Source organism: Heterocephalus glaber, unplaced genomic scaffold (assembly GCF_053883595.1).
Source record: "Heterocephalus glaber isolate CG9 unplaced genomic scaffold, H.glaber_assembly_v1.0 deba00001606, whole genome shotgun sequence".
Lineage (NCBI taxonomy): Eukaryota > Metazoa > Chordata > Mammalia > Rodentia > Bathyergidae > Heterocephalus > Heterocephalus glaber.
Window position 1 is genome coordinate 2,513,982 of NW_028258377.1, and position 16,279 is coordinate 2,530,260.

At 34.5% G+C, this 16,279-nt stretch overlaps 1 protein-coding gene and 1 pseudogene across 7 annotated transcripts in view; one reads left to right on the top strand and one right to left on the bottom strand.

Moving 5' to 3' along the window:
- Dmxl1 (Dmx like 1) overlaps positions 1–16,279 on the bottom strand; it is a 172,223-nt gene that overhangs the window by 98,912 nt on the left and 57,032 nt on the right. For 6 of the 7 annotated variants that reach the window (XR_015444714.1, XM_004836161.4, XM_004836160.4 and 3 more), the window contains exons 16-19: positions 13,269–13,388; positions 12,757–12,975; positions 8,570–10,255; positions 7,072–7,179 (exon numbers count right to left, since the gene is read on the bottom strand). Coding sequence is in view for 6 of the 7 variants with exons in the window: in XM_004836161.4 (XP_004836218.2) it covers positions 7,072–7,179; positions 8,570–10,255; positions 12,757–12,975; positions 13,269–13,388 (2,133 nt within the window). In the remaining variant the exon portion in view is untranslated. The remainder of the gene's footprint in view (positions 1–7,071; positions 7,180–8,569; positions 10,256–12,756; positions 12,976–13,268; positions 13,389–16,279) is intronic. The other variant, XM_021238196.2, reaches the window with a different exon arrangement.
- LOC101715489 (prefoldin subunit 4 pseudogene) lies at positions 14,789–15,320 on the top strand (annotated as a pseudogene).

The window sequence follows — 16,279 nt, forward strand, 5'->3', positions numbered from 1 at the left end:
AGTCAAGGAGAACTTGGAGTAAAGTATTTCAAGCCCTAAAGGAAAACAAGCTCAAAGCCAGATTGATGTACACTGCAAAACTATCCTTCAAAATTGATGGAGAAATAATATACTTCCATGACAAAGAACACCTGAAGAAAATCATTACCACCACACCAGCATTTCAAAGTGTTCGAAGGATATCCTACAAATAGACAATAAGGATTACAACTCCATGAACCCCAACAGAATGAATCCACCAAACAAGAAAAGAAATTAAACAGAAAAAGAAAGAAGGAAGCCAAGAGCTGGAAAATAACATAACAGAGATAAGACAATACATATCAATGTATTAACCATCAATGTTAATGGTCTCAATTCACCAATCAAAAGCAACAGACTGGTAGAATGGATCAAGAAGCAAGATCCAACAATATGCTGCATATAAGAAACATATTTATTTGAAAAGTAAATTCATAGACTGAAAGTCAAGGGATGGAAAACAATGCTCCATGTAACAGGAAACTGGAAAAATGCAGGGGTAGCTATTTTATTTGCAGACAATGTGGATTTCAAACCGAGACTGATTAAGAGAGACAAAGAAGACCACTACATCCTGTTAAAGGGAATAATCCAAGAGGAAGAGCTAACAATCCCAAATATAGCCACCAAATATAAACGCCAAATATAAACACCAAATAGCAGCGTACCCAACTATACAAAACAAATATTAATGGACATGAAAAATCATATTAAGCATTAATACAGTTGTAATAGGGGACCTCAACACCCCACTGCCACAAATAGATCAACTAGACAAAAAAATCAATAATGAAGTATTAGAATTGAACCAAACTTTTGAACAAATGGACTTAGTAGATGTCTACAGAGTGTTCCACCCCACAACATCAGAATACATATTCTTCTCAGCTGCACATGGGACTTTCTCCAAAATAGATCATATACTAGCTCACAGAACACGCTTCAGTGAATGCAAAGGAATTGAAATAATCCCATGCATATTATCAGACCATAGTGCAATGAAGTTGGAAATCAATGACAAAAGAAACCACAAGAACTCTGTAAACACATGGAAATTAAATAACACCCTCTTGAACAATCAATGGGTTACACATGAAATTAGAAATCAGACAATTTCTACAATTAAACGATAATGACAATACTACATACCAGAACTTATGGGACTCAATGAAAGCAATTTATAGCAGTGAATTCCCGTATGAGAAAAACAGAGTGGGCTCAAATAAACAACCTAATATTGAACCTCAAGCTTCTAGAAAAAGAAGAGCAGGTCAAGCCCAAAGCTAGTACAAGGGAGGAAATTACAAAAATCAGAGCAGAAATTAATACAATTGAGACTAAGAAAATACTACAGAGTCAGTGAATCGAAGAGTTGGTTCTTTGAAAGATTAAATAAAATTGACAAACCCTTAGCCAACCTTATCAAAAAAAAGGAAAGAAAAGACTCAAATCCATGCAATTAGGAATGAAAAGGGTGAGATTCACAACAGATCCTGCAGAGATTCAGAAGATCATCAATACTTACTTCGAGAGTCTGTATTCTACTAACATGGAAAATACAGAAGAAATGGACAAATTCCTAGATACATATGAATTATCAAAACTGAATCAAGAAGATATAGAAATTCTACATAAACTACTATCAGTCAGTGAAATTGAATATGTAATTAAAAAACTACCAACAAAGAAAAGCTCTGGCCCTGACGGATTCACTGCTGAATTCTACAAGAAATTTAAAGAAGACCAAATGCCGCTATTCCTCAAACTCTTAAAGGGAAGCAATACTCCCAAATTCATTCCTGGAAGCAAACATTACACTGATTCTAAAATCAGAGAAGGACCCAACCAAAAAAGAGACTTACAGGCCAATCTCCCTAATGAACATAGATGGAAAAATCCTCAATAAAATATTGGCAAACAGAATGCAGCAAATCATCCAGAAGGTTATACATTATGACCAAGTTGGATTCATCCCAGGAATGCAGAGATGGTTCAACATACATCAATAAATGTAATACGCTATATTAACAGAGCCAAGGACAAAAACTATATGATCCTCTCAACAGATGCAGAAAAAGCATTTGCCAAGGTCCAACACCCATTCATGACAAAAACCCTACAGAAAATTGGTACAGATGGATTTTATCTCAATCTAATAAAAGCCATCTACGACAAACCAACAGCCAACATAATACTAAATGGTCAAAAACTGAAAGCTTTCACTCTAAAATCAGGAACAAGACAAGAATGTCCACTATCACCACTCCTGTTCAATATAGTTCTGGAAACATTAGCCACAGCAATTAGACATGAGAAAGAAATAAAAGAAAGAAAGATAGGAAAGGAAGAAGTTAAATTATCATCATTTGTGGATGACATGATACTCTACATAGAAGACCCCAAAATCTCCACCAAAAGACTCCTAGATGTAATAACCAAATTCAGTGGCATAGCTGGATACAAAGTCAACACTCAAAAGTCAATAGCCTTCCTGTACATAACTAACAGACTCATGAACAGAGAAATTAAGAGACATAATCCCTTTCACAATAGCATCCAAAAAAATGAAATACCTAGGAATCAATCTAACAAAAGAAGTAAAAGACCTTTACATTAAAAACTACAGTATTCTTGAAAAAGGAGATTGAAGAGGACATCAGAAAATTAAAAGAGTCCCCAGCCAAAAAGATATCCTTTGTTCTTGGATAGGAAGAAGCAATATAGTGAAAATGGCCATACTACCAAAACTGTTATACAGATTCAATGCAATCCCAATCTAAATCCCAACAGCGTATTTCACAGAATTAGAAAAACTATCCTAAAATTCATTTAGAACCAGAAGAGATCTAGAATAGCAAAGGTAATTCTGGGCAACAAAGGCAAGGCAGAGGGTATTACAATCCCTGACTTTAAATTATACTACAAAGCTATGGTAATAAAAACACCATGATACTAGCAAAAGAACAGACCTGAGGATCAATGGAACAGACTACAGGATGCAGAAACAACTCCAGACATACTCAACCACCTTATCTTTGACAAAGGAGCCAAACATCTTCACTGGAAGAAAGATAGCCTCTTTAATAAATCATGCTGGAAAAACTGGTTTTCCACCTGCTGAAGATTGAAACTAGACCCATGTCTTTCACCGTGCACTAACCTAAAATTGAAATAAATCAAAGATCTAAATATTAAAACAGAAACACTAAATCTGCTGCAAAAGAGAATACGTAGAACGCTTGAAGACACAGGTGTAGGCAAAGACTTCATGAACAAAACTCAGACTGCACGGGAAATACTACAAAAAAATCAGAAACTGGGACCTCATCTTATTAAACAGCTTTTGCATAGCAAGAGAAACCACCAACAAAGCGAAGAGATAACCCACAGAGGAAGAAAAATTTTTTACCAGCTATTCAGTTATAGGACTATTATCTAGAATATATAAAGAACTTAAAAAAAAAAAAATCAGACCTCCCAAATTTAAAGACCCGATGAAAAATGGGCATCTGAAATAAAGACACTTCTCAGATAAAGAATTAGAAATGGCAGATAAATATATGAAAAAATGTTCAACATCACTGGTCATTTGAGAGATGCAAATTAAAACAACACTGAGATTCCATCTCATTCCAGAAAGAAAGGCTGCTGTCAAGAAATTAACGAATAACAAATCCTGGAGGGGTTGTGGGGAAAAAGGAACCCTTCTCCACTGTTGGTGGGCGTTTATACTGGTACAACCACTGCGGAAATCATTGTGGAGATTTTTCAAAAAACTAAAACTAGAGGTCCCATTTGACCCAGGTAAACCTCTTCTTGGTATCTTCCTGAAAGAATTAAAAGCATCATACCACAGGGATATACGCACATCCGTGTTTATGGCAGCACGGTATGTAATAGCTAAATATCAGAAACAGCCCAAATGCCCATCAACTGATGAGTGGATAAAGAAGATTTGGTGTTTTTTTTTTTTACTATAGAGTACTACTCTGTCATAAAGAAGGATGTGCTTCAGACATTTATAGCTAAATGGATGGACCTTGAGACCATATTCTTAAGTGAAATAAATCTGACACATGTTTAAATATTGCATTGTTTCTCCGGTGTGAGAAACTGAATGTGGAAAAAAGGACTGAGATGTATAACGCATGTTGGGAAATGGGAAGAGTGTTCAAATGGGCAGGGGAACAAGGGAAGAGGGAGAGAGGAAGGAAGGGACAAGAAAAAAGTGAGAATAAAAGAAAAAAATGGAAACAAAGCTTTTGTACATAGGGAGGGGAATGGGCTTGAGGGGGGAAATGGGATAAAATAAAATAAAATTTATTTTTAAAAAAGGTATTCTCATTACCTGTGAAAAAGTACAGTGCCTAGGGCTGGAGATTTAGCTCAGTGGTTCTAGCGCCTGCCTTGCAAGCGCAAGGTCCCAAGTTTGATCCTCAGTACCAAAAAAAAAGTACAGTGCCACTGAAACCGGACTTGAAAATTATATGACAGTCTTACTTGAAAGTGTAAATGTACAATGCAAACTTCAGGGCAATACTAACAAAAGTAAAAACAAAAAGAGATAAATGATAAAAGAGAAATAATGAAATCATATAAATAATGCTCATTAAAACTACAACACTAAGCTAGGCATGTTGGCACACCTCTGTAATCCCAACTACTCTGGAGGCTGAAACAGGAGAATCACAAGCTTGAAGTTAGTCTGTGCAACTTAGAAAGACCCTGTGTCAAAATAAAAGATAAAAGAAGCTGGGACGTAGCTTAGTAGTTGGGTGTACCTGGGTTCAACACTCAGTATCATAAAACAAACACACTCACAAGAGAAGACAAAAATAGGATCAAAAAACTGATGATAATTAATTGAATATTTCAAAGAAACTAACAAGATTTTGAATTGTACCCAATACAAAGAAATTATTTAGGTCTAGGTTGATAAATATGCCAAGCACCCTGATCTCATCGCTAAAGATTGTATACACGTACCATATTAAAATGCCACATTATATCCCCAAAATATGTACAATTTGATGCCTGAATTAAATAAGTAAGAAGAAAGAGCAACAAAGATCTATTATATTCCACAAAACTGTAAGGGATATAGCAGATATTAACTACGTCAGTATTCACTTTGAATAGTCAAAGTCTAAATGTACCAACTGAAAGACTGAGCTTGTCAAGTGGGACAAAAACCAGGCCCGGCTATATGTTGTTGTCTATAAGAAACCTACTTTAAATGTAAACACATATAGACTAAAAGTAAATGAACAGAGAAAAATGTACATATTAACACTGATGGAATGCCTATAGTCATGTCATATGAAGATGACTTGAAAGTGAGAAAAGTTATCAGGGATAAAGAAAGGCATCACATAATGATAAAGGGATTAATTCACCAAGAATGGATTAAAGGCTTAAACATAAGGCCTAAAATTGTAAAACTACTAGAAGAAATTATAGGTAAAAAGCTCTGTGACACTGACTGAATACGGCTTCCAAAGCACAGGCAATTAAAACAAAATCAGACAAATGGGGATACATCAAAACTTAAAAGCTTCTGGAAAGCAAAGGATATAATAAACAGAGTATAGTGACAACCAACAGATTAGGAGAAAATATCTGCGATCTATATATCTAACAAGGGTTAACATCTAAAATATAAAAGGGAAAAAACAAGTAACTCAATTTAAAATCAACAAATGACCTGAACAGACATTAATCTAAAGAAGGATATGTTACTGGCCAACAGATAGATGAAAAAAATGTTCAACATCACTAAATCATCAAGGAAGTGCAAAGTAAAATCACAATGAGAAACCACCTTGTACATGTTAGAATGGCTATTACCTAAAGGACAAAAAATACCAAGTGTTGGCAAGCACATGGAGAAAAGGGAAGCCTTGCACACTATTGGTCAGAATGTAAATTATTACAGGCACTATGGAAAACTGTACAGATAGAATTAACGTATGATCCAGCTATACCACCTCTGAGTATATATCGAAAAAATCTGAGGTTAGTATGTTTAAGAGATACCTGCACTATTATGTTCAATGCAGCTTTACTCACAATAACTCAGTAATAGAATCAACCTATATCAATGGATAAATAGGCTAAAGAAAATGTGTATATAATAATGAAGTACTGGGGAATCAGAGAGGTGGAGAGAGAATGCTTAAATGATACAAAATTTCAGTTAGATAGGAGTAAGTTCCCAAGTACAGCGTGGTGACTACCCTTGGTAACAATATACTGTACATTTCAAAACTGCTAAGAATTAATCATTCTCTTTTATATACATATTTCCTAGTATCACTTTGTACCTCATAAATATTCAAAATTATCTGTCAATATATAATAAAGATTTTAAAAGAACTTATTTTTGACTTTTATATTTTACAAATGGGGGAGGAAGAAAGCAGTGAGAAGAGAGACCAAGAGACAGAGACCAATGAGCACAGGTCAACCTCCAGTCCCAAAAGCACTGTCTACACTTATGGATACTGTGGCACTGGGAACCAGCTCTCTCTCTTCTCAAGTTCCAGGGTACTGACCCATAAATATTCTGATTTAATTAAGTAAAGTCCTAGCAGTTTGTAAGAATATCTCAAATACACTAATTTTATTAAACTAATATCTGAAATTCACATTAATTTATCAGTTTGGGGGATAGATGAATTTTTACTGTCTCTGTTCTGCATTGTTTTTATAAAACATTTAAATTTGAACATGTATTTTTTTACAAAAGTGTTACTCAATTTTGTAGAGGAAAGCTGAATTTAGATAAATATCAAATACAATCTAAAAAAAATTAGAAATAATACTAATTTATTAATACATCACGCATAAGGGAATATCCAATTCCCAAACATCCATTTCTTCATTAACTCTTTTCATCTATCATTAAAAATTCCAATGTCAAAGAAGATTAAGAGGAAATATACATTTTAATAATAAAAGAAACTATGAATGTGTCAAACTCATCATCACTATCATGGGTTGGGGAAAAACTTAGTTTACTTCCCCAGAATAGATTATTATCAAAATTACCTTGGTGGAGCAGTTGAGCTCGATAGCCTGGAAGGGAAGTTGTAAGGAAGGTATGCAGTCGAACAGCCAAAAGAAATTTTAACCCACACTCATCAAGAGTTTCTCCACCTAAAACCAAAGGCAAAAAAAGATTTTTAATTTGTAAAATACCATTTTCTAAATATAATACAATACTAAAAAGTTCTGACAATCAACATATGTCACAGTATCAGATACAGGGACAAAACATTCTTAAACTGAAAAAAAAAACGCAGCAAAATAGTTTTAGCAGACTAACATAGTTTCTAATATATCTTTTCTTCTATGAAATTTTACATTATAGGAAAAAGTAGTATAATTAAGTACTTTAATTGGAAAAATAAAAAACATCTGATCTGAATCTTATTTAAATTAAAATGTAACTGAATTTTTAAATAGTTTAATCCCCTTCATGGCATATTTTATAGTTGACATATACATATATATATTTACATTGATTCAAATCATATACCCATCCCAATAATTTGCTGCTAACACCGACAGGAAATGTTATACAGTAAGCAGGGCATCATCTTTTACTTTGAACAGTTAAAAACCAAACATCAATAACATAGTCACATCAAAATTAATATCTATTAGTAATCCTCTTAGTATTTATTAAGAAAATTGTCAGCTTTTTCCTTAATTTAGAATTTATTATTTTTATCTCAAATTTACTCCTTACCTTTCTTAGTTCATAGGATGCATCCTACTTATAGATACACAATTGGGATTATTTTAGTAGAGATTATTTTTTTCCTTTGGACATGTTAGATTTTTGTTTTGTTTCTTTGGGGGGGGTACCAGGGATCAAACTTGGGACCTTGCACTTGTGAGGCAGGCGCCGGAACCACTGAACTAAATCCCCAGTCCTGGACCTGCTAATTTGAATGTTCCTCCAGACTAGAGTTATTGGATACATATGCAAAAACTATATTACTATTGCAAGCTTGGTCGCCCAAAAGACTACACTGGCAATGTGGAAGTGCATTTTTCACTTCATATTCCTAATAGTGTCATCATTTGAGGTTTAATAAGAATTCCCCATTCAAATTTGTTCATAACTCAAGAGTCTGAAAAGTAATGCTCTCTGATAAGGAAAAGATCTAATAATTACTAAGCTAATGCTCATATTTCTTATTCCACATAGGAGTATATACTAATGCTAATTTTTTTAAAAAACAGTATTTTAAAAACATAATTTTAATAGTGCATTATTACAACATGAGGAAAACAAAAGAAACTATCTTATTTTCAGGTGTCTAAAATAACTTTAATAAAACAAACAGTACAAATGACTAGCATAATGAGTCTGTGCGGTTTCTCACAGTACTATGATTTATGGGAATAGATACTATTTATTGGACTTAAACTTGCTGTCAAGGCAGCAATTTTTTAAAAAAAAATTTCTTTTCTATGAAAAAAAGTAAAACTATTATCATTAGTTTTTACTCCAATCCTGCCAAGAATTTAGTTTTACCTTGGCTTCTGTCTCTGCTTTCTCCAATATCAGTGCTTGTAGTTGCAATTGTATCTGCCAAGGCCATCAAAGACATCTGTTCCATCCTACTGAGGCCTGGTAAACTAGAATGAAGTAAGTGCCCAGAAAGAACTTGAGCATGCTCAAGTCCAAAATAAGTTGGACTGTATTGTGAAAGGTCAATAACTCTAGGCTTTGTATTTTCTTCATCTGTCTCTAACGCTTGAACATCAGGCATCAGAGCTGCAATCTGAAAAAGCTCATCATAATTCTCTTTCAACATTTGGTTTGATTTATTTAGGGAACTGTCATTACTAGATTTCTCCAAAGATGAGTAATAGCTATCATCATCTGCCGCAAGTAAAGCATATAAAGGAAGTGGAGGAACGGAATCTATTTCTGTATAATCTGTATTTTCAGCTTTGTTGAATGCCTGGGGATCCCTGGTAGTGCTTCCACTAGCACTGATGGTGAGAGACCTCAGACGGCGTTCATGATTGGACTCAGCATCATTCAGAGCCACAACTTCCCCAGCAATGCACTTGACAAGATGTGACAAGATTGCCTTTGCTCTCCGAACTTTGCCAAGATCCATGAGTTCCAAAAGCTGCAAGGGATGGTACTGAGGTAAAGTTGGGGAAAGCGTATGAGCTGCTTCAAAAAGACCTGAATCTTCCATATCCACTGAAAGATCAAATGCAGTTTTCTTCCCACAGATTTTCTGTGCAAGACTAGTCATGGATCGAGTCAGAGTTTTCTTTGGAGGATGTAACCCAGAACTTGATGAGTTACTCTGTTTTATTAAACTCGGTATAGAAGGAGTGCTTCCACTGTATGACTCTGTTATAACAAGTTCTTGTTTCAAAGATGGCTGCCACTGGGAATACACATGCATTTCACAATCCATTCCTACCACAAGGATGCCATCCCTGACCCACGATAAAGACACAGGAAAAGGTGGGGAGCCTTCTACAGAAGAAACCAAGTCCACACTTCGTAATAACACAAATTTAGAATGAGGCACAATTTTAGTACTCTCCCACAGAGGAAATGCCAGGCTTTCCTTAGTAGTCTGTTCTTGTACCTTGCCAGACAGGGGTCCATACATAAAAAGTTTTGACCCAATTCCTACAGTCAGAATATGAGAACCATCTTCTCTAGACATCCAGTCTAAGTGAACTAAATGCTTTGTGTTGGATGTGATACTTTCTTTATTGAACAAATATGCCTCTTGTTTGTTATAGGCCACTAAATTGCTATCAATACTAATGCCAGAATCCAAAACTGTGCTTAACTCATCCAAATGAATTGTCTGCTCAAGAACCCAACATGAACCTCCTGTGGATTCACATTCAAAAATACTTACATGCATCACAAAGTCCTGAGAAGATCTACTATTAAATGAAGGCTGCTTATAAGCTACAGCTAAACGATTTGTATGTGCACAACTAACTTCTATAGGCCTACCAGGTACAGTTATACTACTAATGCTCTGGAGTCCATCTTCAATAAGTAATGGCCATTCTTCCCAAATGTATGCAAGATCCATTTTTGCATTCTTTGACGTGGTAGATTCTCCATCTGTTACTCTGCATCTCCAAAATCTTACTTTTTCATCTGAGCATGAAGTTGCCAATAAATAAGGAGCACTGCACACAGGATATAGAGAAGAACTACTCAGATGTCCTAAAAGAAAAATAATCCATTAACACAATGTCAAGTTTGGTTAATCACGTGTGTTTTTATGTATTAAAGGTTTTAATCCATTTTTATCAACTGCTAGTAAGAACATGACAGTCTGTATCAGTTTAAAGATGAACTAGAACAATAAAATGCTTATAATGACACAAAAAGGTATATAAAAAGGTATCACAGAAACCTAGAGCTGAAAGGATACTAAGAAAATTTACTTCAATTCCTGAATTTATAAAGACCCTTGACCAAATATATTAAGTATCTTGTGCCTAAATCAAAGAACTAGATGAAGGCAGAATGAAAACTTGAATTCTTACCCTGATTCTGAATCCAGCATTCATTTTACAACCCTGCTAGTTTCATACATTACAAATCTCATTTTAAAGGGCCAGGGATTTAGCTCAGTGGTTCCGGCGCCTGCCTTGCAAGTGCCAAGGTCCCAAATTCAATCCCCGGTACCCCCCCCCAAAAAATCTCATTTTAAAGGTATCAATACATTTTTTAAAATCAGTCAATATTCCATGGCTCCTTCTTCACAGTTTTCAATAAAATGTGAATGGCCCACACTTTTCCCTAAGTGATCACTTTACAGAGCCCTTAATGATTAAGGTATTGTTAATATAACTGATGTTTAGAAGATTCCTAAATGGAACTTAACATTTGCTCATATTTAAATAATCATATACTATTAGTTTTCTAAATCAGAGATCAGGAAAATTAAAGGGCCAGATAGTAATAACTATTTTAGGCTTTACCAACACCACAGGGTCTTTGTTGCAACTATTCAACTCTGCAAGTGTAGGACCAAGCACGTACATACAATAGCAAACAAGTAAGGCTGTGTTTCATTCAAACATTTACAACAAGTGGGTGATTTACAGTTTATTGGCTTCTGCCTAAACTATTACACATGAACTACTAATTACAATGTGAACACATTATATAGGAAATTTTATCACATTTTAAAAGTAAATTTCAGGGGTCGGGGATTTAGCTCAGTGGTTTCACTGCCTGCTGCGCAAGCCCAAGGACCCTAGTTCAATTCCCGGTACCAAAAAAAGGGTAAATTTCACTGTAATTATTACAGGTTTCGTTTTTAAAAGCCCTCAAGGAATACAGCAACATGACAAAATGATAAAACTGACATCATCCATTAGTTTCTCTGAACTAAAGAATAAAGTTCTTATCCTTTCCAACAATACTTCTTAAAAAAAAAAAAAAAACAGAACTAGAAAACCAGCTTTCACCATATGCTACATTTTTTGTCAAGCAAATCTCTTTTTGCTTAGGACTTCTTTCAAAGAACTTAGGCCAAAGTTAAATAATAGTGTTATCTTGATAAATGTCTTTGGGTTTTCTGTATTTGCCATGTTATTTTAATTTAAGTTCAGTTACAAAGACTGTGCTGTTCTGGCCAATAATAACAGCTCCTCAAATTCTGTCAATGCAAAAGTTATTATTTTTCAAACTTTAAATTTTCCTTACATTGAAATTTTAAAAATTAAAACATACAAAGAAGCAGAATGTAAACATCAGAATACTGTTAATATCCCCAACTTTTGTAAACTGCACAATTCTGAAAAGAACGTACTTGACAACAAGGGAAACTGAAAAGTGTGCAAAGTAATCAGTCAAAAAAATGACAGAGAAATAATAACAAACAAAAACACATTTTTGATCATGAAATGAAAGAATTAGTGACAAAAAGATGGATGTTGTATTGGTATTCTTGATACTGGTTCTTTTTTTTTTTTTTCTGATACTGGTTCTTGATCATTCATGCACATGAGAATCGCTCAGAGCAATTGTTAGAACAGACTACTGCCTTCTACTCCAGACTTATAACAAAAAGCCACACTTTGACTATGACAATGAAAGGACTGACTGATTTATAAAAGATACAGATAAATACATAAAAATTTCTGTCTTGGTATTCCTGGTAAGCACACGAGAATCACCTGGAAGGCTTATTAGCTCAGATTACTAGCCCTACCCCAGAGCCTGTGAATCAGTGACTGGGGTGCAACCAAGAATTTTTATTTCCAACAAGTTCAGGGGATGCTGAAGCTGCTCATCTGGAAACTACATTTTGAAAATATGCCAGAAAATAAGGATGATAAATATAGAGCAGGTACCACACATTTATTCATTCTTAGCACATGGCTCCAGGTGCACATGGCTCCAGGCAACACTACCACTACTATGGAAGCTGCCAAATAAAGTTCAACTTAGTTACAATCTCCACTCTAGAAACTTTTCCCAAAATAACAACAGAATTGTTTTGAAATCAGTAATAAGAACAGAGCTGGCTCAGAACTATCAGAGTAATTTGAAAGCATAATGAGAAACTGAAGTCTTCAATTTAGGGTACTTAAATAAAATTATTTCCATTTCTGCTTCTACGTACATTTACAGGTAGTTCTAATACCTATTTTTAAAATATCTGGTAAGCACTCATGGATTAAAATTCTCTTTCCATAAAATTTACAAACCTGCGGATGGCTTAACACTTATTATCTCAACTCCTTCTGGCAAATGCAGCTCTTGGCTGTACACCATTTCTGAAAACAGAGACAATTTGCTGGTGCTCTGAAGATTTGCTCTGCAAGCCTGATACTTCTGTGAAAAAGGAGACGGAATCTTCTCTGGAGAAGAATAATGTTCTTCTGGCTGCCCAACTGCTTCAGATATTTTTGTATCTATTTTTTCATCTAAAAAACATTAAGAAAATAAAAAACTAGGAAAGGACCCTATAAATAATAAAACTACTACATTTTAAAAATCCAAAACTGCCTTATAAAAGATGCAATGGCAATGTAGTAATATCATTCTTTACAGCAAGAAAACGAATCATTTTGCATTAACTGAATAAAATAATAATTATCACCATTATATAAGAACAGCTTCAAGAAATATGCCCTGAATTCTCCAATCACATATAATTTGTTAATATTTAGGCCTACTTAAGAGTTACCAGAAAAAAACAAAAACAATAATGACTCACCCAATGATACAGGAACTGACTTTAAATGTAAATTCCACATGTGCAACAATGAACGACTCTCTTGAGTGCACTCTATTACAACTAAGTAGAACTTTTCAGAAAATCCATTAGGCGAGCTACCTGTTGATATTAATGGTATTTTTTATTGTTAACAGAGAAAAGTGATACAACTTACTAAAAATACCAAGTTAAATAACTGAACTTTTAAGAGAGAGAGTATTTAGAGTTTTTAATCTAGGGTTCCAAGTGCAAAGTGATACTACAGGCCGGGGATTTAGCTCAGCAGCACAACACCTGCCTGGCAAGCGTGAGATCCTGGGTTTGATCCCCAGTACCAAAAAAATCCAAAGTGATATTACAGAAAGCACTCACCTTCTTCAGCACATGAATTTGTAACTTAAAATTTTAACAATGATGTGCATCCCATGCTTAAATTTTATTTTTTAAATCATAGGCTTAAGAAGTCATATAGCACAGTCACCACTATGAAATGTCCACATAGAACATATCACATTTAGTGGGAAATTTCTGAGCAGAAACTATGTGATACATACTTTAAGTCAATAATGATATCATGTTGCCAAAATCTTTCAAATTAAGCTCCAAAATAAAAATGACCTATAAATGATGCTTGTGGAATAACTAAAATATAATTACTCATATTCCAACATATTAGTCAAGAAGATTTTTCTTAGTCCACACTACAAGTTTAAAGAGCACCTAAGATGCTCAAAACGAGTGCATCTTTTTAAAATCGGTGGTTCATTATTGTCTTTTTAACAAATTTTACCCAAATTTTAACAAATTTTCACCCAAATTTTCATAAGCTATTCTGCATATTCCAAATTATGTATAAATATGCATTATACAAAATTATGTAAAAATATACATTATATAAAATAGAAATAAAAATTACATTAACATATATAAATCATAGACTATATAAAAACAGAAAGCAACTATTACTAGGACTTTTTCCAAACCAAGATTTTCCTGTTTTAAATTTGCACAGGAAAAAATTTTTCAAAGGAATATAAGAAAGATAACCATAGCTAAATGAAAAAATAACTTTGATAATATGGCCTAAATGAGTTAGGCCAAATTATAAGAGTATGGTCAAATTACAAGAATTAAGAGGAAAGAAAGAACAAGGAATTACACTAAGAGAAAAAGGGATAAATCAGTCCTATTTCTTATCATTTCACTATTAACAAAGATAGCCCCGGGCGCTCCGGACAGGGGCACGGGAGGAGGCTGGGCTGGGCCGCGGGGGGGTCAGAAGCGAGCCAGCCGGCCGAGGCCCTGGACCCCCAGACCCCGCAGGCACCTCCGCGGCGCCGGCGTCCCGGTGTCTCAGTGGGCCTCCCCACGGGGACGGGACCCTCAGGGGCTCGGGGCCACCTCTGCTGGAGGAGCCGGAGGCCGGGGCATGCAGGCCCCGCATCCTGCGCGCACCCGACCCGGGTCGGTCCTCAGCCCCTGCGTCCTCCGTGAGTCCATGGAGGATGGAGAAACTTGGACTCAGCGATTGCTAGTGGTGTAGTGACTTAGCTGGCGAGAAGCTCAGCTGGGGATCAAACTCAGCGCATCTTTTTAATATGTATTTTCAGGCAATACATGAAATTGCTGCAGAAGATGTCAATGTTACTTTCGAAGATCAACAAAAGATAAATAAATTTGCGCGGAATACGAGTAGAATAACAGAGCTAAAGGAAGAAATAGAAGTAAAAAAGAAACAACTCCAGAATTTAGAAGATGCTTGTGACGACATCATGCTCGCAGATGATGACTGCTTAATGATATCTTACCAGATTGGTGACGTTTTCATTAGCCATTCTCAATAAGAAACACAAGACATGTTAGAAGAAGCAAAGGAAAAATGTGCAAGAAGAAACTGTTGCCTTAGAATCCAGAGTAGAATCAATTCAGCGGGTGTTAGCAGATTTGAAAGTTCAGTTATATGCAAAATTCGGCAGTAACATAAACCTTGAAGCTGATGAAAATTAAACATTTTATAATACCTTTATAAATTTGTTTAACAAACTTTCATATTGTTTAAAATGATAATTTCCCTTCTTCAAATGACATGGAAAGGAAAACTTTCTTTTTTTAAAGTTTTCATTTAATATTTAGTGGAAACTCACCTATTTTCACATGTCTTGCTTATTTGTTTTATATTTTTAAAAGAAGACAGTATTCATTTATGTATTTTGCATAATGATTATACCAATTCTAGGGGCTTACATCATTATTAAAATCAGTTAAACAATCAAAAAAAAAAAACAAAAGAAAGATAGCCTCAATAATAATATCTGAAAAACATTTTTCTTCTTGAGCATTGAGCCAAAGAAGATAACACCATAACTCCTCGGGTTTTTTCTGAGAAACTTAATAGTTTGAGCCAAAATCATTTGCAATTTCCTGGAAATATTAGATGAATTCTTAAAAAGAATTTTAGAAAAGAAAATGTTAGAAAGATGAACTCAGAAATAATTCAACCTGCAGCACAAAAATTTCTTTCTCTAAAATTTTTAATTTAAAGAAATCTGAATTGTTAACATTAACACTCTTAGTAGTTCAATATAAAGAACATTTTTATTTATATAAATAATCCTCTGTGCTATATCTGACATCTTTATTCCCCATTTTTAGCATAGTTCCATCACAGTCAGAATTACAAAAAGCACATGAATGAAATGTAAGTGTACAATTTATGAAATCCCAGAGAAAGTGACAGAAGGCTAAGTAAAAGCAATGGTAAGAAACTGGATTCACAACATAAAAGTACTGACACAGTGCAAAGTTGCTTTATGGTTTTTAGTTTTCAGGATAGTTATTTCTGAGTTTAGTTTGATTCTGTAACTGAAACTGATAACTAAGAAGTTTTAGCTCTATCTTATTTCATACAAATTAATACTTAAACTTGGGTAGTAGAGTTCAATAAAAAATTTAAACTTGTACTATAAAAGCTTTAATTAAGATATTTGGTTTATAAATTAAGGACTTTATAA